The sequence below is a fragment of the Colletotrichum gloeosporioides genome (genome assembly GCF_011800055.1).
Source record: "Colletotrichum gloeosporioides strain Lc1 chromosome Unknown consensus_72, whole genome shotgun sequence".
Classification (NCBI taxonomy): domain Eukaryota; kingdom Fungi; phylum Ascomycota; class Sordariomycetes; order Glomerellales; family Glomerellaceae; genus Colletotrichum; species Colletotrichum gloeosporioides.
The window spans coordinates 374,832-398,217 of record NW_025544717.1 but is presented as its reverse complement, the minus strand read 5'-3'; the positions used below and the strand labels follow the sequence as shown (position 1 = coordinate 398,217).

General features: G+C 51.3%; 3 protein-coding genes and 1 pseudogene across 4 annotated transcripts; 2 read left to right on the top strand and 2 right to left on the bottom strand.

The window, feature by feature from the left end:
* Positions 1 to 7: 7 nt before the first annotated feature.
* Positions 8 to 1,461, bottom strand: GCG54_00009561 (putative kinetochore protein NUF2; the record flags this gene model as incomplete). Its single annotated transcript, XM_045409506.1, has 2 exons — positions 8 to 121; positions 187 to 1,461. The coding sequence occupies 2 exons, from the start codon at positions 1,459 to 1,461 to the stop codon at positions 8 to 10; spliced, it is 1,389 nt and encodes a 462-aa protein (XP_045260048.1).
* A 7,644-nt stretch (positions 1,462 to 9,105) lies between these two features.
* Positions 9,106 to 11,742, top strand: GCG54_00009560 (uncharacterized protein; the record flags this gene model as incomplete). Its single annotated transcript, XM_045409505.1, has 1 exon — positions 9,106 to 11,742. One exon carries the CDS (start codon positions 9,106 to 9,108, stop codon positions 11,740 to 11,742), a length of 2,637 nt encoding a protein of 878 aa, XP_045260047.1.
* Positions 11,743 to 13,043: 1,301 nt separating this feature from the next.
* GCG54_00009559 (Vegetative incompatibility protein HET-E-1) lies at positions 13,044 to 14,486 on the bottom strand (the record flags this gene model as incomplete). Its single annotated transcript, XM_045409504.1, has 1 exon — positions 13,044 to 14,486. The coding sequence occupies one exon, from the start codon at positions 14,484 to 14,486 to the stop codon at positions 13,044 to 13,046; it is 1,443 nt and encodes a 480-aa protein (XP_045260046.1).
* A 1,058-nt stretch (positions 14,487 to 15,544) lies between these two features.
* Positions 15,545 to 18,365, top strand: GCG54_00009558 (annotated as a pseudogene). Its single transcript has 3 exons — positions 15,545 to 15,963; positions 16,034 to 16,462; positions 16,727 to 18,365. Coding segments are annotated over exons 1-3 (2,487 nt in total).
* Positions 18,366 to 23,386: the final 5,021 nt, after the last annotated feature.

Genomic DNA, 23,386 nt, shown 5'->3' with positions numbered 1-23,386 from the left:
CCTCACTTCAAATCGCCTGCTCCATCTCGGTGATGTACAGTTTGATGTGGGAGTCCATCTTGAGGAACTCGTCGTAGGCACTGTGGATCTCATTCTCGATGTTCTCCTTGAGATCGAGCATCTGCCGTAGGGTCAGTAGACTGTTCCAAAGTGTCATTGGACGAAACAAAGTGACGTGTAACGTACCTTCTTCTCCGTCTGTTCAATACGAACTCTCCGTCTCTCCATATCTTTGCCCTTCTCCGTTCGCTCCTCGGTAAGCTTCCGGTGAACTGCGCGCAACTCCTCCATTTTCTCCTTGGCCTCATGAGCCTTGGCAGAGCTCTGTTCACGGAGCTTCTCAGTCCGCTCGTTCCACTTGACCAGCTGCCTCGAAAGCAGAGACTCGGTCCGCTCAACCTCGCGTACGTTGTTACCACGCTCGGAAAGAGCGTCTCGCTGCTTGGCGTTCTTGAGGTTCTCTTCCTCCTCTTTAGCCAGTTCGACACCAATTTCGTCGAGGATCTTGATGCAGGACGCCACATCGGTTGAGACCACAGCAAAGGAGTCGGCCGAGGTCTGCAGGGCACGCGAGCGACGGTCCAGTGAGTCAATGTGTGACTTTTCGCTGTTGAGAGTGTTGCTCAGCTCGGTCAAGCTGGACTGCAGCGCAGAAGGGCTCTGCATGACATATGGCCTCAGCTTCTGGCTCTCCTGCTTCAATGCCAGCTTCTGCGCCGTCTTGTCCTCCAGAGTGGCCGTGAGCTCCGTCTTCTTGACCTTGGCGTCCTCGAGACGGGCAGCCACACGCTCCTGGTTGCGACGGAGGTCCAATAGCCTCTGCTTCAGCTCCTCATTGCGCGTCGTCTTCTCGCGCACCTGGGCCTCCATTGCCTTGCGGTTGCGCTTCATGTCGGCAATGCGCACCTCCATCTCTTGGTTTTCCGAGTACAAGCTCTCGATGCGCGCCTTGGTGGTCTCGGCTTTGTTGAAGTGATCGTCGATGACACTCGTTTGCGACTCGCGGAAGCGCACAAAGTTGATGAGGTAGCTGAAGATCTTGACGAGGCGATCGTGCGACGGCTTGTACAAGTCGTTGAAGCTGAAATCATTAATTCCGCATTCAGCGAGGAGACGACGCAGAGAGACGTAGAAGCCCATCAGGTTGCGGGTGTCGGGAGGGACGACGTCGGAGTATTCGCCGCAAATGTCCTCGGCAGCAGCGCGCATGGCAGGCTCGACCGTCTCGCGAGTGGCATTGAGCAGCAGCTCGGCGAACCACTCGAAGATCATCTGGACCTGGAGAGGGTTGGGTTTCTGGAGGTCGGCGACAGTAAAGGGGATTCCGATGTCCGTTATGCAGCCGACAATCTCCTTGTCGGGGAGGCGCATGAACGCGTCGGCCTCATCTTCCTTCTTGCGGGTGTTTCGCGACTGGGTTTGGTTGGTGGGAATGATGCTCATTCGAGGATTGTACGACATCTTGGGCGATAGAGAGCCCCGTGTAGAGGCAGTAATGCGATACGATGTTGTGAAGAAGAAATAGGTCAACCGCTGCTTGAGTAGAGTAGTTTGATGTTCATCGGGCTGTCGCGACGGACTCTTGGGCTACCAAAAGATTCTAGATTGACAAGCGTAAACAGAAACGGTCCTTGGGCGCCGTGTTGCTCCGCCAACCTCCCCACCCCTTATCGATAGACGGCGGAGTCATGTGATGTCTTATGTAATATGGTCAGTGAGAAGTCATAACCGGCTTATTTCCGGTGCTCCGTGCACGCTTTCCGCCCGGCGCCAACTGGTGGAAAAGTCCAGTGCTCCCTGCCGTGAGAATGGAAATTGGAAAGAGTGACATTCCAATCTGGCAGGCATCCAGAAGCCCAGCGCAACGTTCGAATTGACAACGCCGCATTGCCGATTCGTCCATTCCAACAGAGACAGTCTCAAGTTGAGATGCTGCTCGGAACACCAGGAAACCTTGTTGCAAAGCATAACGTGCATGATTCTCTAGCAATGACTCGAGACCACCACCCTCGGGCTTTCAGCTGCGCCTGTGAAGCTTTCCATCAACACGGAACGTGGGAGAGCAACACAGAGACAACCGCATACCAGATTACCCAGAGGCGGATTCCCTCCCATTCAGGCATGATAACGCCGAACCGCAGTCCGCTGAGGGAGCATTGCTCAAGTTTCGGCCAAATATTGCATGTCACTTCCCGCACAATCAAGTACCGGCGTCGCCAGGAATTCGAAAGAGCTGCTGCTGCGCAGGAACGAGGAGAGGACTTTGACAAAGAAGCGGACCATACGGTCCAGTCCAGAACACCCTCTAGCAATATACGCCCTTGCTCACGACGGCAGATGACCTTGTCCCATCGCCACAGCTTCAACTTCGCTTCCCTCAAGACCAATTGAACGCCAGCAACCTCCTCACGTCGAGCCGAACGGGACAGAGATGAGCAGATGAACACACCCTCACGCCAGCTGCGATCTGCACTGAACCCCAGCCCGTTCCCGCCCTCTGCCCACATGGCTCCCAGGCATTTCCGACTGCCCTGTCCTGCGTGACTGCCTTGTCTGGACTGACTGCAGTCTTTGACTTTCATCTCCCGCCCTCGTCGAACCCGCCTCTCTGGACCCAGACACGCCAAAGTCATCTCATATCGTCGACACCCTGCTACTGGCTGCTCTTTTACGGCTTCGTCTCTGAAACATCCGACATTGTGCGAATTCATTGGCCAAAAAGAAACAGACTCCTTGTGACAGGAGCTCCGAGCGTGAAACACTGGAATTGCTTTTCACCATGTCCCGGTCTAGCGTCGCCGCCAGGGAGCTTTTTCATCAGATGAAAGGGGGCTTGCTCAACCGCTATTGGCTATGGATTCAAATCCGCAAATCTGCTCTGACCTCGACGCATGATGGTCTAGGCCGTAGCCACAGAACAGACCTGCCAGAATCGATCATCACTTCCTTCGCTTGTTCACTATCGGCCCCTCACGAAGGACCCCTAATCCGATTCAACAGACCAAGAAGAGCAAGTCGTCCGATGGGCCTCCACGGGTGACGTGCAGACCTCGCGCCTGAACCGTGGTTCTTCTTGACGGGGCACGGGAGGCATGAACGGCATCGCCGCTCAATCGCGACGATCCATATGTCAAGCTGACGAGGGAGAGATGGTTCACCCTCGAATCATCAACTGTTGCTCCTGCGGTCATCATCATCCGGCATGCTTATTCCTAGCGCTGTGCCAATAGTGGGAGCAAGTGCTCCTGATGGCTCACAACACAGGTGCACACTCCATCGCATGTCCGTCTGCTTCGACACGGACATATCGCATGCTGAGCGCCACCGCATGAATGAAATGGACAGCACGCACGGCAGCCCGGAATGAGGCCGCATTGAATCGGAGAAGACGATACAGACGCCGCCGATGTGAACAATGGTCTGTGTTTAATCCGATGTAACGGAGCGACAGAGCGACAATTGTCCACAAACATCGGTTGCCCTCCCCGTACCGCCCTCTGCAGCACAACGCAGCACCAGCAACAATATCCGGGGGAGTTTGCACTACGTGTCGAGTCTGACAGGCACGATGCCGCCGACACCTGCAGTGTGCATCGGACCACTCAGGAGAAATGACAGCGGAGCACGACACGTTTGACCATATCTCGCATGCAACGGTTGGAAGGTTGCTCAATCGCCGGTTAGGAGCATCACCACAGCACAGCACGCAGCCAAAAGCCATGGAGTGATTTCCCGCCCCCAAAAAGGGAAGCAGAATGAGGCCGCGGTTGAGGGATGACGAAATTACGCCGTGTAAGCTGGGAAGTCTGCGAGAGAAACGGCCCCCGCCGCCATGACGTTGTGATGGGACGCCAATCTTAAGTGATCGCCTCCAGGAGGACTAAGGAATTAGAACCCCGGTTAGCCGCCGCCGGGCGAACAGGCTGGTCTGGCGCGGTTTGGTTAGCAAGCCAGGCACCCAAGCAGGGTGGCAGGGCGAAGCCACGGACAATGATGAAGGCCCCTTCACTCGCAGCAGCCACGCCGCATCAGCTGCAGGAGGTCCATTGCAACGTCCTGACTCTGGGCTGGCAAGGTTGACGCGCATCCTTGTGATGGAATGTTGTCCTGCCCTGCCAGCCATAGGAGCCATGACATAATGGTCGAAACCTTCTGTCGCATCGCCGCGAAGCAGGAGCCTTCGGATACCAGAGGGACGTCTCAGGCACAGTGAGAGCGAGAGAGAAGAGGGGGAGGCTCGTGGGCCGGACTTGATAAGAGGATAACAAACAGCAAGGAAATGCGATGCAGCAAGCCGGAGTCGAAGTCTCAGCGTCGCAGTTCGCCATGCTATGACCACATACACAGCAATGGGGCGACGGTACGGCTATCCGTCCACGAGAAAACTCCGATCTCATCGCATCAGGGCGGGGAGAAGTGAGGAGTCAGAAAATTTGCGTGATGGGGCAATGAATCCAGGCTTTGGACGCCCTTGTCTTGTTTGATGCCGGCGAGTACCGGGCCCCGAGGCCGTGGACGGCTTGCAGCAATACGGGTTCCAGCATGCTCTGAACCGCCTGTTCAGGGCTTCGCGGACGAATACGAAGGAAAATTGAGGGTATTCCACCAAAGCGACCTGCAGGTTCCCACCTGGGCTGGCCAAGATCGTACAGAGACTGGTCAGTGGTTGTAGAGGTTCGTTGCCTGACCATTTTTGAGTTGTGCCCGATACGGCCCCGGAAGCTAATGGCCACGAGGACATCTAGGTACTGGTGTCCGGCTGTTGAGGTAACGGTACTTGTGAAAGAAGACGATGATCCCTGCCACCCAACGGCGCTTGACCCTGTGCCTGGCAAACAGCACGTTGGACGCTTCAGGATTTTTACAAGTACAATCCCTTCAGGCCACGCACACTGGTGCCACAGGTCTTCCCTGCTGGATAGACAGACTTCGTTGCGCATGCAGCCGGGTCGCTGAGCTGTTTCTTCGCCCCTGTCTTGAGCACTGGAGCAGCTGGTGAGCGATAAGGATGGATGGCAACGGCCCGGAATAGAAACCTCGTGTGGCCAGCAGGAACAACGAAGCAGCGGGATCTCTGGCAACGCGGCAGGCGGAGGCAATTGAGGGACGCCATTCTTGGGACTAGAGAGGTCAGATGGTGTGCCCCCTCAACAGCTAAGCAGTTTTCGGTCAAGAGCCGTCGTCTTGTATGCTTTGTCAGTTGGCTGGCGTCAGTACCTAAATGCTGGAGGAATGGGGCCGTGAGGGGATAAGCTTGAGTACTCCTCCCATCTGGGTCTCTCGACTGGAGGGACAGACAGCGACAGCGAGCGCTAGCTCTGCCATCTGCCTGGGCTCCTCGACTCTCCCCCAGTCGATCCCAACCCTACAAACTGACGGCGGAGCGGCCGGTACTTGGCTGGTGCCAAACCGATTGTCAGTATCACCGACAACCCGCCTTAGGGGCTCTTAGAGCTGGAGCCCAGCGCACGCCTCGTCCTGTGCAACCGTCTGTGAGCAGACGAGGCGGCGCGACGAGATGGAAGCTGGGTTCGACAGTAGAGTTGGCGGAGGACCACACGAGCCACGACCGTGCTTCCGTCAACCTTCCTTTTGGGCAACACGTAAACGACAACTTGACGCTGTTGCCTCGTCATCAGGACCAGGAGGCGAAGAGGCAAGCTGAAAACCAGAAGCCAGAAGACGCCATATCGTATCAGTCAGTATGCCCTTCCCAGCTTGAACGCCGTAGTAGCCGGAGAGACGTGCCGGGCAAAGCGTGGATACTCTCTCGTTTGAAGCCCTAAGCAGTCGCTATCGCTCATGCGGCAAAGAGTTGCAGCCGATGGGTTTGTTTCCCCGTATGTTCTATGGTTCGTCACGCCCAGCAACAATAATTGTTTGGTTCAGTGCTACAGAACCAGGGAAGATCCGATTATCTTCCTCATCTAGCGGGCGAGTGGGTCGCAATTGGACTTGAGCCGGCGCATCTGGATATTCTTGGGGGTTTTCGGGGTCCAATATGTGGCACAGCAAGGAATAACACTATGGAAGCACTATGGAGGTTTACCCCAAAAGGAGCCCAAAAGGAGGCGCTTTAATCAAGAGTCAATCGGGTCGATGCGTCGTCTATTGACGACGATATCTTTGATGGAGGCTGGGAATGCCTGAGTCGGACGGCGAACTTCGCCTCTCGGAATTCCCATCCCTCTCCCACGAGAGGAATGTTTATGACTCAGGGACAACGGCATTCCTCTCAACTTTGGAATGATATCCGTTGAGGACCCAGACTCGGATTCAGCCAGACAGCTCAGATTCAGGGAATATCTGGCCGGCAGACTCGTAGACCGCCTCGGCAAGAAACGCTGGCGGCTGCAGTCGTCTGCATCGCTACGGAGTTGCGCAGCAGCAGAGAAGCAGGCCAATGACGAGACTCAAAGCTCAGCATCGCACCCACCCGTCTGCTGCTGTTCCTGTCCCCATTCCTGTTCCTGTTTTCCGCAGCTTCCTATTGAACTGTATCGCAGCCAACAGTGGATCTGGAGAATGGTGAAGCATGTAGATGTACTGCTGCATTCACTGTTCAGAGCAAAACGTGCCCAGAACCTGGGTTGCGCTGTACGAGTTGGAGACGGGACGAGAGCCGCGGATACGATGCCGCAAGGTACGGGTACCTTGCCTTAATCCCTCCCACATCCCTTCCTTTTTGCCTTTCTGGCACCTACACATGCTTTTTGTTGCCTTTTCTGCCCTGGAAGCACAGCGCCCGGCGGCACGGGTACTTTCCGGGTAGACCCCTAGGACACGACCGTTGGAAAAGCCGATGCTGGATAGTTTTGACTGGTGGCTCTGTCTTGTCCAGGGAGGCCCCAGCAGCCGCTTGAAGTATGAAGCAACATGTACATTGCTTCGCTATCAACGGCTGGTCATCATCAGTAAAGATGGGCGGTATGACATACAACAGCAATGGTTCAGCGGTAGACAAGGACGAGACAAGACATGGCGAGAAGAGACTGGTGGCAAGACACCGGGAGGCATTATGAGAAAGCCGCTGAGACACTGGGACGTCAAGAAGCCAGGGCGGCGGGACGGGCTGGAGCAAAGCAGCGGCGGACCAAACAGAGCTACGAGAGGAGAGACATTCAACAGCCGGGCGCCGTCCGTTTCCCCCCTTTGATCCGCTCCGGGCATCAATCAGTCAAGACAGGCCAGGAACCACCTCGCATCAGCGCATGGCAAAATCCGCATCGTATCGTATCACTCGTCCTCAGTTTCCTGCTCCCTCATTCACTCTCTTGCTCTCAAGTCCAGACCAGGGCAGACCAGGGCAATGAGCAGCGGGTGGTGCGCCGGGGAGGAGGTCGGTTCCACCCCATTGACACTGAAGGAGAAAATATTTGCGGCGATCAAGCCCAGTCCCATGTCCAATCGACGACATCGACATTCCCCCTGCCGGCCGAAGTCTGCTAGCCATCCCTCGGGCTCCCTCTCCTTCTGGCGGCGGCGGAACAGGGGGCACACACACACACACACACGCACACATACATGTTCTAGGAACAAGAGCATACTGCATAATACTATCGCCGCAGCAAGCACGGCATCCCCTAGCTAGTTCTTCCATGAGCAGCCATCTGCGTGTGTTCTGCTCTGCTCTGAGATTGATCGGAGCTATCGATGCGATGCGCAGCACAACGACATACAACACCACCTGCGGCCAGCGCATTGCGGAGTCACGCACAGCTTTCTGAGGCACATGGCACATCTTCACCCCGTTAAGGACCCCATTTCTGTCTCCATCAGAACAGCAGAGGAGGGACCACTGACCAGGAGAAGGAGAAACGAAGAGAGAAACACACCCCCGGCGGCGGACCACACCACGACCATGTCCCATGTGCATGTACACACCCCCTGGCCCTTGGTTGACCCTTGACCCTTCCCAACCCAAACCCAACCAGCCCTGGCCAACCGTCTTTTCCTGGCCTGGTTCCAAAGGTCCCCAGCTCACGCTCCCTTGCCCTGCCACCCAGTCGAGCAGCCCTGTTCCTATTTGGTCAGCACTGTAAGGGTAAGGTCGATTGTACCTTGCGGAGACCACTACAACTATGAAGTACGTACTGCAAAGTACCGGACCAGCACCAGCACCAAGCAGATGCACCGGCAGCAAGCCAAAATGCGCCAGCCAAGAAACAAGCTGTCGTCGTCCCAATGCCCGTCTGCAAGTGCTGAGTTTATGTACACCTTCTTACTCCTGAGCAGTGTGCATGTACATGCGTGGTGAAAAGTAGAGAGACGGATGGCATACAGTACCTACGTAGTTGGTCTGAAGTCAGTCTACTCATCCAGACCAGTCCAGCAGCTTGCATGTCCAGCACCAAGGAAAAGAAGGAAAAGGTCTGCTGGCCCCCTTCTGGCTCTTCTTGTCTGTAAGCCTGATTGATGCGATTCTTTCTGGGCCCCCTCCCCATCATCCACCATTCCATCATCTACGTATGCTATCTCGCTCTCTCTCTCACAGTCAGCCATTGTCCTTTGCCACTTTGCATAGCATATGACTTTGTCTGTCCCGTCCCTCTTTTCTCCCCTCTACATGTACCGTTAGGCTGCTGCTTCCTTGTTGCATCCCGTACCCTTTCCCTCGCCTTTCCTCCACTCGCTTTACACATGCGCATATGGTCCGGAACACCTCTGCACCCAAACCCATATTAACTGCTGCACAACCCTGGCGCCTTCTTTAAGCAGGCAAGCTTCCCGTATTCCTCTCGCTCGGGTCCTACCCAGCCTTACCTTCGTTTTGCTTGAGCCCATTGCGAAACTGGTGGCGACTACTACGCAGCAGTGCAGTGCAGTACCTACCAAGCCTCTGGCAGAGCCGAGTTTGGAAGAGAGACAATACCACACATACACCACCATCAAGAGGCAAAAGGACCTCCCGGCACGGCAGCATTGAGATCTAAACGAGACCGCCCGTCCAACACGCAGCACATGTCCCCCGATCTCGAGTAATCAACACCGATCATGCACTTATACAGAAACCGGTCCTGCGACGAAGAACCCAGCACTGCGCGTTAACGCACACGTAACCCCCCCTACCATTGATTGCTGTTGGACGACAACGCATTGGGCAAAATGGCCCTCTGGCCCTTTCGCCGGAGGAGCGGTCGCAAACGCTCGCGAAGCGGCGCAAACCTGTCCGACGTCGAGGCGCCTCTTCCACGAGACGGTCTCACCACGGGCGGCGCCTCTCATGCTCATGCCCAGCAGCAAGACAGGGCGGCAAAGCCGAAGAAGAAGCAGCGACTCGAACAAGAGCAGCAGCAGCAGCATCACCCCTCCTCCTCCAAGAAGCTGACCCGACGGACCCGTACGTACAGCTTCTCCCCCGGTCGCAACGACTCCATCCGCGTCGCGGGGCAAAAAGGCTCGGGTCCACCGGTACCTGGGCGGCTGACAGGGCCCTTCCCAGCCGACCGAAATGACGGAGAAGAAAAAGGGGATCCCGCGTGGCAGCGGGCGCCAACCCTACATAATGCACGCCACGGCCACCCCAAGAAGGGCTCTTCCTCCCGCAGGAAGTCCAGCAAGCGGAGGAGAGAAGAGACGGATCGCGAGGCCGAAATCAAGGCCATGACCAACTTCGCGCCGGTACGGCCAGCGGCCGACGACTGGACATCCGGTCGGCCGATGAGGAAACAAAGCAAAAGAGTCAAGACGACGGGAGGCCATCTCGGCTTCCGCTCCAGGAGCAGGAGCCCTCTCGAGAACAGGGCCTCCGACGTTTCATTGCCGATATCGATTCACTCCAGCATGTCGTCCGACTCCGAGATGCACTCGTTCCGGGTGTCGGCCCTCGAGATACTGGCACCCCGACCGACATTACGACACACCGTCTACCCACGATGGGGCCCTGGGCAAAGCAGCTCAGGGCATTCGCGCCATCAACAACAGCAACAGCAACAACAGAAGAGAAAGGTTTCCGAGAGAGTGCCCGAGTCAGTGGTGAGGGCACACAAGAGAGTGAACAGTTTCGCCGACGACCTCGACGCCGCCGACCTGCGAGAACTGATGGAAAGAGACACGAGGAGGAGGGAACGAAGGCGTCAACGAGACCAGGAAAGAGTCGAGAGGAGGTTGGCACGGCGGGCGGAGAAGCAGCGCGAGGCCGAAGCTGAGGCACGGCACAGCGGCTCTCCCCCGCCCGTGAACATGGAGAGAGGTGTTTTGGGCCGGGAGATGGTGGGCTTGGGCATCGGGGAGGACACAGCGACCTCTGCGGTGGTGACGTCCTCCAAGCACAAGCGACGGGCATCTAGCTCATCATATCGACCGGCCAGGCATTCAACAGAAGAAGAACAGGCGCTACCCCAACCGGAACCGATGGACATCGACCACGACCTCCACCGACCGTCGAGCATCCAGCCCGATGTTCCCTTGTCGGCGCCGTCCCCCGAGCCGCAGCAGCCCGTTCCCGAACGCAAGCCCAGCACGAAGCTGGCGCCCATGGGAAGCATCAGATTGAGACGCAGCCTGCTTCGTTCCAAGAAGTCAAAGTCGAGGTCACGGTCGCCGGAAGAAGAGCACGCCGTGTCGCCGCTGTCGTCAAGACAAGACGAGACAATCCCCCGCAAGGCGTCCGAGTCAATTCTCCGGGCCCGTCTGTCACTTTCAGCCCTGTTCCGTTGGGGCAAGAGAAAGAGAAGAAACTCTGGTCCGTCATCGTTCTCCAACACGTCGCGTGAGGAGATGCAAGCCGCCGCGGCCCAGGCCCAAGCCCAGCTTCAGTCGCAGACTCAGACACAGGCGCCACCGACAGAGGAGCCGCAAGCGCCAATGCAAGTGGTGCCGCCACCGATCAACTACATTCCTCGCAAGGTCAGCTCCGGCGTTCCCAAGCGCACCCGCTCGCGCTTCAGGGAAGACCTGCCTGAGCTCCCCCTCAGCCCTCCGGACTCGCGCGTGGGGTCGCCGGAAGTGGACGAGCCTCCTCTGCCCATTGTCTCGGAGGCCAGGACCAGAGAAAACACTCTTGACGACGATGAATCCCCCGCCGTCGTCAGGCACGACACTCCCACCTCTGACCTCCGCCGCGTCGACGAAAAGATGGAGAAGCTCGAGAAGATGAGGCAGACACCGACCTCGCTGCGACACAGCATCCAGCCCTCGCCCGAGCAGCCGCAGTCCGTCTCCCTGGCGTCCATCGACTCCGAGGCCTCGTGGCTCTCCGGCCGCATCGGAAACCGCAGGGCGTCGGGCATGCGCGCCGCCAGCATCCAGCGCTTCCAGCCCCAGAACCGCAGCCACTCGCCCTCGGCCAACGACACCGAGGAGGAGCTCGCCGACGACGAGTACCTCTCCAATCTTGCCACGCCGTCCCGCGAGATGCTCGGCGCCGACAACGACGAGCGCACGCCGCGCAAGTCCACCGGCGACGCGTTCCCCAGCAGCGACGAGGAGGAGGTGACGATGATGGACGAGGCGGACATGAAGTGGGGGTCTGTCGAGAGGCAGCGCGCGACGGCGGTCGTGCCGCATCAGCACCAACGGATCAAGAGCCGCGAGGGCCTGCTCAAGACGTTTGAGGACGTCGATGGCGGCGCCTCGTCGGCCGAGAACTCCGAGGGCGAGACGCCCCAGCTCCAACGCGCCACGAGCGTGAGCCTCAGCAGGGGCCTCGCCAGGCATGTGAGCTCGGGGAGCGCAAAGATGCTCGAGGTCTCGCCCCGCGCGAGCGTTGACCAGAGGAGGACCAGTGATGCCGTTTACTAAATGAGCAGCTAACACAGATGATGACAGGGGGAGATATTGCCAGCCCAGCACCAGCGAGACGACGATCTTTCAACATTTCCTTGAGTCTCTATCTACGTCGACAAAACAGATTCGACACCCGACGCTCATTAACCTTTCCTTAACTGTCATACCGACCATATTCACTCATTCAACTCTCCTAACTATTTCCTTACCACTGACGACAAAAACCACAAAAACACTTGGAAAACAACAAAACCCTGAATCTCGACGCGCTGGCTGGCTTATCGACCTCAAAAATCTTCTGGACTGCTCATGGCATCTCACCCGTACCTCTTGTCTTCATCTCGGCAATCGGCAGCAGCCATTGGGCTTCTTTGATTCACCTGATGTGTACGATACGACCTTACGACCCGCCTTCCTACTTCCCCGGTGCATACCAAGCGACGCGCGGTATGCTTTCTTCTTCGTTTCGTGTTCTTGGCATATACCGTTTGATACCACGTCTCCCATCTCCCTTCCCCCCCACAGGCGGGCAGGGGATGGATGTGAGACATTTGAGATTTGTTGTTTTTTTATTACATTCGAAAGGGACGCGCGATTGTCCGTCCCCTTTCTGGCGGCAGCACAGCACGCACCACTACCAGTTCGGGATATCCCACCCACCCCTTCTGGTCTTTTACGGCAAAGGACAGTGGAACACTTACGAAAAAAGGTGGCATGCGTGTGCCGAAAAGATTAGACTGGAAGGAAAATCAGGAAGGGGGCTTTTTTGGGAGAACAAAACAGGACATTATGATATGCACCTTGGGATATGTATGTGTATGTAGTACAGGAGGGCTTCCTGGATGAGATACCCGAGTAACTCACCCTTCAAGGGGAGCCTAGTCTCATGTTCTGGAGTAGGAGGCACACTTTACGTGTGCTGGTTGAATGAAAAGGATTCAAACGTACTCTTGCTGCACTGCGAACGCAAAGACGTGAAGCTCACTGAAGTGTCTAACAGCGTATGAAGGGTTATGCCTGTCTTGCAATAGTTTATGTAGAGCATCGATTTCAAGTCGGATGAAAGGGGTATCTATTTTTCAATGATGCAGCACTACTGGAATGAAACATGGTTGTCTCACTGTGCCTCTCTCTCTCAATGTCTATGCCTGCCTTAGGTAGTAGGCGCTGATGTAGGCACTGATGCCACACATCCACACTAATGCCATGTGCATTTCTGTTGTTGATGTTTCCTTTGGTTTACTTTTTCCCATGACCCCATCGTCTCAGTGCCCGTTTGCGCTGATTCATGGCTTTATTCAAGTCCATGTATTGTTTCAATTCAAATCCATGGTCCCCAACCTTGGCGAGGCCCTCGGCGACGCACTAGGAGACAAAGACAATCTCCCGCCAATGGACGGTGAACCCCCGCCAGCTGAAGATGGCCTGTCTGCCCACCGCATCTCGGCGAATTGTTCGTCTTCCAGTACGAAAATCTCCTGCTCATGGCCACGAGGGAAGTCGCCGATAGGCTGTGGCGCGAAGCAAAAGTCGTCACATCGGACTCGGCGGTAGAACACTTGAGAATACGCAGACGGCGCCGACCCCGACGGCAATGCCGGTGCCGGCAGGACAGGCTCGAGATAGAGCCCCACTCGAGCCCGTGGCCCCGTGTCTGTCGGCCGGTCGCTTGCCCCAATCGGGAGAATGACGAGATTTGACTCCGGCGGCTGGACGGACGGTGACGGACTAGGTCTGCCCGGTGAGGGACTAGTTCGCGGGCTGGCGCGCGGGCTGCCGGGCGCGGCCAACGTTATCAGTTCCGCGGTGATGGAGATTCCCATGTTGGTCATGCTGAAGAGCCGGAACGGGGAGCCTCTGTGCAGGGCTCGCTGATGAACATCGCGAGAGCGGGCGAAATCGGCAGGCGAGTCGGCCAAAAGACCAGAGTTGAGGGCACGTCGTCGTCGCTCGCCAGTATGGGAGTCCATAAACTCCTGGGCCGGGTCGACGCGCCACGCGAAGATGGTTTCGTCGGGGGAAGTACGGATGATCTCGTGCTGCAAGCGCTGAAAGGCATGTGTAAGGCCCTCGCCGTACAGGACGGGGATGTTCACACCAAATAGTCCCATGACGCAGTAGGCTAGGTCTTCTGGGCGGGTAGTCTGGCGCGCAGCTGCCCAGGACATGCGCTCTGCGATGGAATAGTCACGGGGTGAGCGTGTCTTGGAGAGGACCGACTCGAAAACGCCTGTGATGGCGGCGATTGCTGCGATGAATGGCTGCTCGCCGCGGTGCAGGCCTTTGGTTCCGATGCGCGACCAGTCCGAGGCGTAGAAGATGGCTCGGCGGGGAGCGATGAGCTCCTGAAGGGTCCAGCCGCGGGTGAACCAACGGGATCTCGCAAGGGAGGGCATGTTGCCCATGGGCGGAGATGCAGAAGGCGGAGGGACATCGGAGAGGTAAACGAAACAGACGCGAGCCAGGAGATAGTACGAGTACATGGAGTTGATGGCTTCAGACAGCTCGGCGGACGAGGTCTTGTCGATGCAGCACGAGTCGATCCAGGCCCAGTCAATCTGATGGCGCAGTGCTTGGTAGCATGTTCCCTCGATCTTGGAGAAACCGGCCTTTGTGCGGGCGCGGTGCAGGTTCTGTTGAATATCTTGGAACGTCACCTCGTCGTTGCCCCAGGTATGGGATAGGATTGCGTAGGGAGGGACATTTTGGGGGCCATTGAACATGCGCAATTCGAAGGTGTTGGTGTTGATGAGCCACATGCCGGGCGTTGTGGTCGGTCGTGCGTGGGTTTCACTCTGCAGTCTCTGCGGGTTGTCGTCGACAGGTAGGGCACGCCGTTTGTCCTTGGGAGGCACAGAGGAAGACGACGACACTCAGGAAAGGGTGGATGGAGGGTGGAAGGAGCTGGTTTGGGGTTCAGCAAACCCAGGCAGGCTGTCAGCACTTTCAAGGCAAGTGTTAGCCTCATAGGGGGCGCAGCTGAGCATCCAGCTCGTGTTGGTCTCGGTGACCGCCTCACACAGGTATGTTTGGGCATGAGGAAACCTTTGGTCCTCAGTAGCAGTTGTGAGGAACACGAGACGGTGTTGATCGGTCTTGTAGTCATCCGACGAAGAGCATCACACACACAACTTGATGGTTGCTAGGTCAAGTGAGCCTAGTCAACAGTCCGCTTCCTTGAGTCCAAGGAGGGGTCCAACGGCTGGCAGCTGTCAGCCAGGCACAAGAGGCCGGCACGTGGGCTGACAGTTGGCAGGCGTGTTAGGCGTCTTCACTAAGGAAAGGTGCGTGCCATACCTTAGGTACCTACCTACCTTAGGTAAGGTTAGCGCTGTCGGCCCGAGCACGCAAGAGCGCAGCGAAAATGACACGGACGAACAGAAACATGCACAAAACAATGCGCCCCACTGTTTTGTTGTTGAACTTCCATTCCAAGGCTGGTGGGAACAACCCGGACCCCGGCGACGCTCGTCCAACCCGCTAGGAGAGTCCAGCGGCATCGGCAATGCCAGAGGCCCTGTGCCGCAACTTCCCGCTGGTCCCTTGACTTTTTTGAGGGATGAGGGATGATGGACCCAATTTGGATCTGATCTGGCAGTTCTCCACGGCTGTGTTGGCGGCGGCACAAGGCGCACCAAGGCGGGTTTGTCATTTCGCCATGTCCATGTCAATGCCCGCGCCCACGCCCAAACCCACGCTCATATCCGGATAGGATAGCATTCAAGGCCATGTCTATCCCCATGCCCGCCATGTCATCCCTCGACAACATCTTCTGCAACCCAACAACAACACTACGAACAAGCACGACGACACCGTCATGATCCCCCGAATACACCAGTTCATGGCAGCGCCACCTGCGACCATGTTTCGAGCCTTCATGCGCCGCCAGGCCCCAGGCCTGCGCACACGCTTCACTCAGCAGCAGCGCCGCGCAAACTCCTCCAACTCGGGCACCGAGCCCCCAAAGCCGAAGAGAGAGAGCGACCCTATTCCTGTGCCCAACACCGTCGCCACGATCCCCTTATGGCAGCGCCTCGGTCCGCTGACCCGTGCCGCCGAGGGGTATGCCAGGGCCCAGCGCAAAAGACCCCTGACGACGCAGTTCATCAGCTCCCTGGTCATCTACTTTTGCGCCGACCTGTCCGCCCAGAACATGAGCGGCAACGAGTACAACCCGGAGCGTACTGCGAGGTCCCTCATCATCGGCGCATTGTCCTCGATCCCTAGCTATAAGTGGTAAGTTGTGCCGCTGCGAGAAGCCCAGTCCCAGTATGCGAGGACGACGAGCTAACATAACGGGCGGCAGGTTCATCTTCCTCTCCCAAAACTTCAACTACACATCGCGCCTGCTATCCCTGGCCACCAAGGTCGTCGTGAATCAGGTGTGCTTCACGCCCATATTCAACTCGTACTTCTTCGGCATGCAAGCCTTCCTGGCTGGCGACAACTTCGAGCAGATCATCGAGCGAATTCGGCGCACCGTTCCCGTGAGCATCGTCAACTCGTGCAAGCTGTGGCCTGCCGTGACGGCCTTCAGCTTCTCGTTTATCCCGATGGAATATCGCAGCGTCTTTTCGGGTGTCATTGCCGTCGGCTGGCAGACCTATCTGAGCTTCCTCAACCGACAAGCAGAAGTCGTTGAGGAAGCCGAAGAGGCAGAAGTAAGGGCACACCCGGAGAAAGCACATGCGGTGCAGGGCATCGCTGTGCACGAGGGGACTGCAAAGATGGAAGCGTGAGAGGAGGGCGTGGAGGAGGTATAAGAGAGGAAGAGAACGTGGGGGGAAAAGAATACCCTAGACATCCTTGACGGAATTTTTTCTTTTGTGGTTGCATTGGAACGGCGTTGGCTTAGAAGGTTAGACGACATGGAGAACGTCATGATCTGATACCATTTTACTCTTAGACAAGAAATACCATAGGTACCTAGTCAGGTCCCTTAAAATTGGCACCGTGCCAAAACGGCACCGTCCCCGCACTGTCCCGCATCCCAGCCCAGACGACGCCAACTGTCGACCCTGCCCGAACTTCGCGTCAATTCCGTCTCCGGCAGTGACATCCGCAAATCTTCAACCTCCCGATCCCGCACCAACGCCGAGCCATTGAGTGCTGGCCAGGACCAGCAGCTCTTCTCAGCAATGGCTTCCGTTTGCTTGCGCTCCGGCCGCGTGCAAAACGCCCTCCGCGCGGCCAGGAATCCCGCCCTCGTCCGCCCGCGACTCCCTAGCAACGCCCTCCCTCGACGCCATGCCTCGACCGGCACCGGCTCCTCGTCCGAATCTAACGCTGGCTCCAACCTGAAGCTTGCCCTGTACGGCACCGCTCTCGCCGGCTCGCTCTACGTCTCCTACCTCTATGTCACCGATACCCGCGCCTCCATCCACCGCTGGCTTGTGCCGCCCATGCTGCGCTTCATCTACAGCGACGCCGAAGAAGCCCACCATGCTGGTACGACCATGATGAAGTCCCTCTACAACTTGGGTCTGCACATACGTGAACGCGACAGGACCCTCGCCCAGCATCCCGCCCTCGCCAGCGAGGTCTACGGTTTCCAGCTCGCAAACCCCATCGGCATCAGCGCCGGCCTCGACAAGCACGCCGACATCCCCGACGCCCTGTTCGCACTCGGTGCGGGTGTCGTCGAGGTCGGCGGCTGCACGCCCCGTCCGCAAGATGGAAACCCCAAGCCCCGCGTCTTCCGCGTCCCCAGCATCGACGGCATGGTCAACCGATACGGTCTCAACTCCCGCGGCGCCGTCAGCATGGCCGGTACGTTGAGAGAGCGTGTGCGCAGATTCGCTCGCAAGGCCGGTGTCACCGAGCAGCAGGTTTTGGACGGCGAAGCTGGTGTGCCTGCTGGAAGTCTGCTCCCTGGCCGTCTTCTGGCTGTGCAGATTGCCAAGAACAAGGAGACAGACGAGCGGGACGTCAAGGCCGTCACACAAGACTACGTCTACTGCGTGCAAGCCCTCGCCAAGTACGCCGATATCCTGGTCGTCAACGTCAGCAGTCCCAACACCCCTGGTCTGCGTGACCTGCAGGCTACCGAGCCCCTTACGAGGTTGCTGAGCGCCGTCGTCGACGAGGCGGCTAAGGCAGACCGCAAGGTTCGCCCCAAGGTTATGGTCAAGGTCTCCCCTGACGAGGAGGAGGATGCCCAGGTTGAGGGCATCGTCCAAGCCGTTTGCAACAGCGGCGTTGACGGTGTCATTGTTGGCAACACGACCAAGCGTAGGACGGGCGTCGTCCCGAAGGGTGTTCAACTCTCCGCCAAGGAGCAGAAGGCACTGATGGAGACTGGTGGCTACTCCGGCCCCGAAATGTACGGCAGGACGTTGGAGCTGGTCAAGAGATACCGCCAAAAGCTCGACAGCCAGACCCTGCAGTCTGGTTCGGCGGACGAGGCCGCTGCCATCCCCTCCGTGGACGGAACTCTGTCGGGCAAGGTTCACGACTTGATTGAGGGCAAGGATACTCCGAGAAAGGTCATCTTTGCCACTGGAGGCATCACCAACGGAGAACAGGCATTGAAGATTTTGAACGCTGGCGCCAGCGTCGCTATGGTGTACACGGGGTTGACATACGGCGGTCCTGGAACAATCACCAGGATAAAGAAAGAGATGGTGGATCAGGCGTAGAATACCAAAATTTAGACTTTTGACTGCTTCGTTTTCATTGATTGCCTGCTCGCTAGTCTCAAGATGCTGGGAACACATCTGAATCTACGCCTCTGGGCTGTCTGCTGTATCCTCCTTTACATCAAGCAAGGCTTCTTCCTCGTCGGTGGAGCGAGTACCCTCCAGGAAACCTCCTGAGATCCAAATGCTGAAAGATACAGCCTGCTCCGTATAGACCACAGGCCAATCACAGGGGTCGGGAGTCATTTTGTCACCCGTTCGTTCGTCTTTCGTTGATCCATCGTTCGAAGGCTTGTCCAGGATAGAGAAAGGTCGATGCCCTCTTCCGTGTCGACGTGTCTGGATCGCTCCAAGAAACCCCCAGAAACCCAAATACGATCCCGTTCCCCCAAGCATCAATCCTTTCTGAAAGACCGTCTGGTATCGTTTTAACCCACGGGGATGGGAAAGACCCGACAGCCAGATTTAGGATCCTTCTAATTTCCATCAGTGGAAGCCCGATAATAATCAACGTGGCTTGCAGTGCCATAAGAACCAGAATGGTGACCCAAAAGAACACAAACGAGATTGACATCAGAATCCAGCGCAACAGTCATCGCAACATGTTCTTTGGAAATCGCGGTTCTGGATTAAGCATGTCTTCACGCATCTCGATAGTCGCTGTGTAGAGTGCGAGTGGCACACAAAGAGCAAGAATGGCGAGGAGCGGGTCAGAAATCCTGCCTCCAGATCCATGTTGCCGATTATATTTCAGTCGGTCTCGTTGAAAAGAAAAGATGTGATGTGTGAGTATGGGAGAGGTTTTGCGACGAAGGCAACGATGCCAGTGGAAGATAGCTCTTCAAGAAACAAGCCTGCGGCGATTCGACCCTTGTTCTTCGGCCTTCGTAAATCGCACTGTAATTCTCATGGTGCAGCCCTAAGGGTTCGAGGCTGAAGAGGCTGAAGAGGTGACTACGGGACTAGTTCTTTGATCTTGTCAGGGTCCTAAACTTGGAGCTCCATACAGTCTCCCCGACCCCAAGGTTTAACCATACGACGGGTATTTATTGTGGGCATAACTTATTTCTCTTAGTTTGGCCTTTAATTACGTTCTTCTCTCTTTTCTAATTATTATCTCCATTATAGTTTCCGCTGTTATCGCTGTTCCTGTTGTCCATAATCACTTTCCGTCTAAGTAGAAAAACTTCTGCTCAATTGCAGTGTCTAGTACTTTCGCTGTCATGTTGATCTTGATATAGTTCCACGCATTGCCCGTCGGTCAGTCGCACATCAGCTTCCATGATCCATCTGTAGTATGCTTCGACTATATCATACGAACTTGTTGATTCCATTTCGTGCGCCGCATGTAACTCGAAGATATGTTTCATTTCCCTCGAGTCTTTCCCTCGTTTCGTGATCGATATCATCACTACACCAAACCTTCACCTTCTAGGATTTCTCATCACTAACTGTCCCTGCTCCCGCCTCAAGTAAGCCTATTTTCTCTATATAGCAGCGCTACTAACTAACTAAGTCGAATCAAACAAATTAATTAATCAGCTAATTAAATTAAGGCTATTTAGTAAAGCAAATAATTAAGTTATTATTACTATAGATTTAGACGATTTAATTAAGTTAGAGGTTAACTAGAAGAAATAAAATCTAGCCTTTAGACTAATTATAATTTTTAAAAAATTTATTTTTTTAATTAAAAAAAATAAAAAAGTTAACCTAATATTACCTTTTCTAGTTACTTAAGGTTATAACCTTTATAACTTTTATACTAAAGTTAATAACTTAAGCTAGTTTTAAACTAATATCTCTATAATTCTCTATATAGTAGACTTACTACTAGCTTATTAGGTCCTATTATAATATATCTCTAAAAAAAAAAGGGTAAGTAGTTATAAATATTAATTTAGTAATACCTTTAGACTAATAAGTACTAAAATAGAGCTAAGTACTTCCTAGTAGTACTAGCCTTACTACTAAGAAGTACTAGAAGTACTAGAAATATACTTTTTATTATACTACTTAATTAATATATTTTTAGCCCTCTTACTAGGGGTTAAAAAAAGCCTATTTTTAACCCCTATATTAGCTCTTAAAAATAACCTTTTTTTAATATTATTACTAATACTACTACTACTACTACTGCTATTATTACTACTACTAATAATCCCTTAAAGCCTTACTTATCTATATACTTTTTTAATACCTTTTTTAATAGTTTACCTACCCTTATAATACCTCTACTAAATATTAGCTAATATCTTAATTACTTTATTAGCCTTATACCTTTATTATTACTTCGTAGTATTACTACTTAACTATATATTATATTAATAGCTAGTAATATATTAAGTATTAACCTTAATATAAGAGACTTACTAAGAGCTCTACTTTATATTATATAAAAGAATAGGTCTTTTATTAACGCTAAACTAATCTTAAAAAAGGGGTCTTAAGGCTATACTTCTTAGATTAGAGATAAAAGCTTCTTTATATATAAAATCTTACCTAATAATACTTTAGGTATAACGCCTATTTAGTCTACTCTTTTTTATACTAATAAGCTATATAAGTAATATATATTAAGTCTACTACTACTATAATAAAGCTAGTAATATTAATAAGTCTTTTAATACCTTAGTTATAAGTTTTATTATTAACTATCTTAAGACTTTATACTATATTACTTAGGCTAATCTTATACTTATTAATAACCCTAATAACTTAAGTTTACTTCTAAAGTGTTATTACTCTACCCCTATTATTATACTTAAGTTAAGAGTTACTTAGATTAAAGATCTAACTATAGGCTTCTTAGTTAATATTAATAACCTCTTCTTAACTTTTAATAACTAATATATTTAGTATATCTTTAATCTATTTAATTATAATATTAATAATTAGATTTATTAGTTAAGAAATAGTATAAAGGCTTATCTTAATTATATATATATATCTAAAAAAGAATAGATTAAGAAGGAGATACTTAATACTTTTAGCTAAGTCTACTTATCGTTTAATTTATAGATATCACTTAACTATTATGCTATTATTACTATTTTTAGCTACTTTATTAATAAATTAGGTAAGTAAATATAATACCTCTTAGCTCTCTACTATTAACTTAATACTTATACTAGTAAGAATATTACTCTAATAATATATATAATTATTAGTAACTTTAGGATATTTAACTAAATTAGTATAATAATATATAATANAATATTAGTAATAATAATATCTATCTAAAGGCTCTTTATCTATTTATCTCACTATATTTTACTAAAAAAGATATAGAATAATAATATATTTAATACTATAGTTATATCCTTAATCTAATAGGTTAAGCTATTATCTATAGTATTAATTAAGTAACTTTAGAATAAGAGTCTAATTATTATATTAAAACTAATAATATCTAAGAGGATCTAGTATTTTAGAGATTAAGGGGGCTAGTTAGTAAACTCTATAATATTATTAAGTATATTAGGTTATTACTATAATATATTAAGAAGTTCTTAGAAATTAATAATAAGCTCTAAAATAACTTTAATATATTTATTCTATAAGAAGAGTTAACCTAAAAGCTTAAATTAATACTAAATAATATAATAAAATAAAACTTAATATATATAATAATTTAGAGGGCCTTATTTAAATATAGCTAGATTAATAGCTTTATTCTTAATAATAAGTCTATTCTAAAACTAAAGTATTACTTATCTAATAAGGATAACCTTACTAATAAGGATTAATATATACTTACTAAGCTTAAAAATATTTTTAAGCCTCTTTATTTATAAATAAAGTGTTATAAGAGCTAAAGTAAAGGTAATAAGTATAGTTAATTTTAAGAAGTTTTTATAAGTATAAAATATCTCTTAAATAAGTTAGAAGATTAGTAAAAGCTATATAATATCCCTATAAATAAAGAGATTAAAACTATAGCTATATAACTAGCTTAAAGTTAGTTAATATAGTTAAGTTAGTATATAAGGTTATTATAGTAATCTTCTTATTAAGTAGTAGTATCCTTATAAACCTTATTAATTAATAGTATCCCTATATATACTTATACTAAGTATACTTCTTAGGATTATTAGCTTAACTATAATATTAATTTTAACTTAAAAAGTTACCTATATATCTCTATTATTAATAGCTAGTTAATATTTAATAAGTATTATACTAAACTTATTAAGTTACCTCTATATATTATAGCTATAATATTATACTTTAGGTGAGGTATATAATAGCTTAAAAAATGTTAGGATATACTTAAGATAGATATATAGCTTCCTAATACTAAGTAAGGTTTTTATAAATACTAAGAACTATAGTATACTAACCTACTTAATAATATTATTTTACTAATACCTCTAGAGGGCTCTTTTATATCTATCTTAACCTCTATTAGGCTTAAAAACTCTAAATATAGCTAATAGTTAAATAGTAGATCTTAAAATACTATTATTAATAAAGCCTCTAAACTAAATTATTATTATTATCTATTAATTACTTAACCTATTAATAACTTTATTACCTAGTAGATTTTATATTACTAAACCTTTTTAACCTTTAGTAAGCTTACCCTTAATATCTTTACTATCTTAGTAATAATAATAGACTATAAGAGGGTATTTAGCTTTATTAAGTTTATATTAATATTATAGAGGCTATTAATAATACTAAATCTACTTAAAAGGACTTAATACCTCTAGAATTAGGTTTAAGGTAGTAGTATTACTATTAGTAGCTACTTCTACCTCTATAGGAGCTAATAGTATTAAGATAACCTTAAAATACTATATTATATATATATCTAACCCCTAGAGATTTCGTAATAGCCTTACTAACTTCCTAAATAGGTAATTTTAGATTAAATCTATTAATTTAAATTTAAATAAACTAAATAGCTAAATCTACTATGAATTTTAGGCTAAATAGCTAAATCAGACCCCTCGATTTGACTTGATTAATTGGTTAGTAGCGCTGCTATGTAGCAGTCCCTACACTCCAATGAGTGC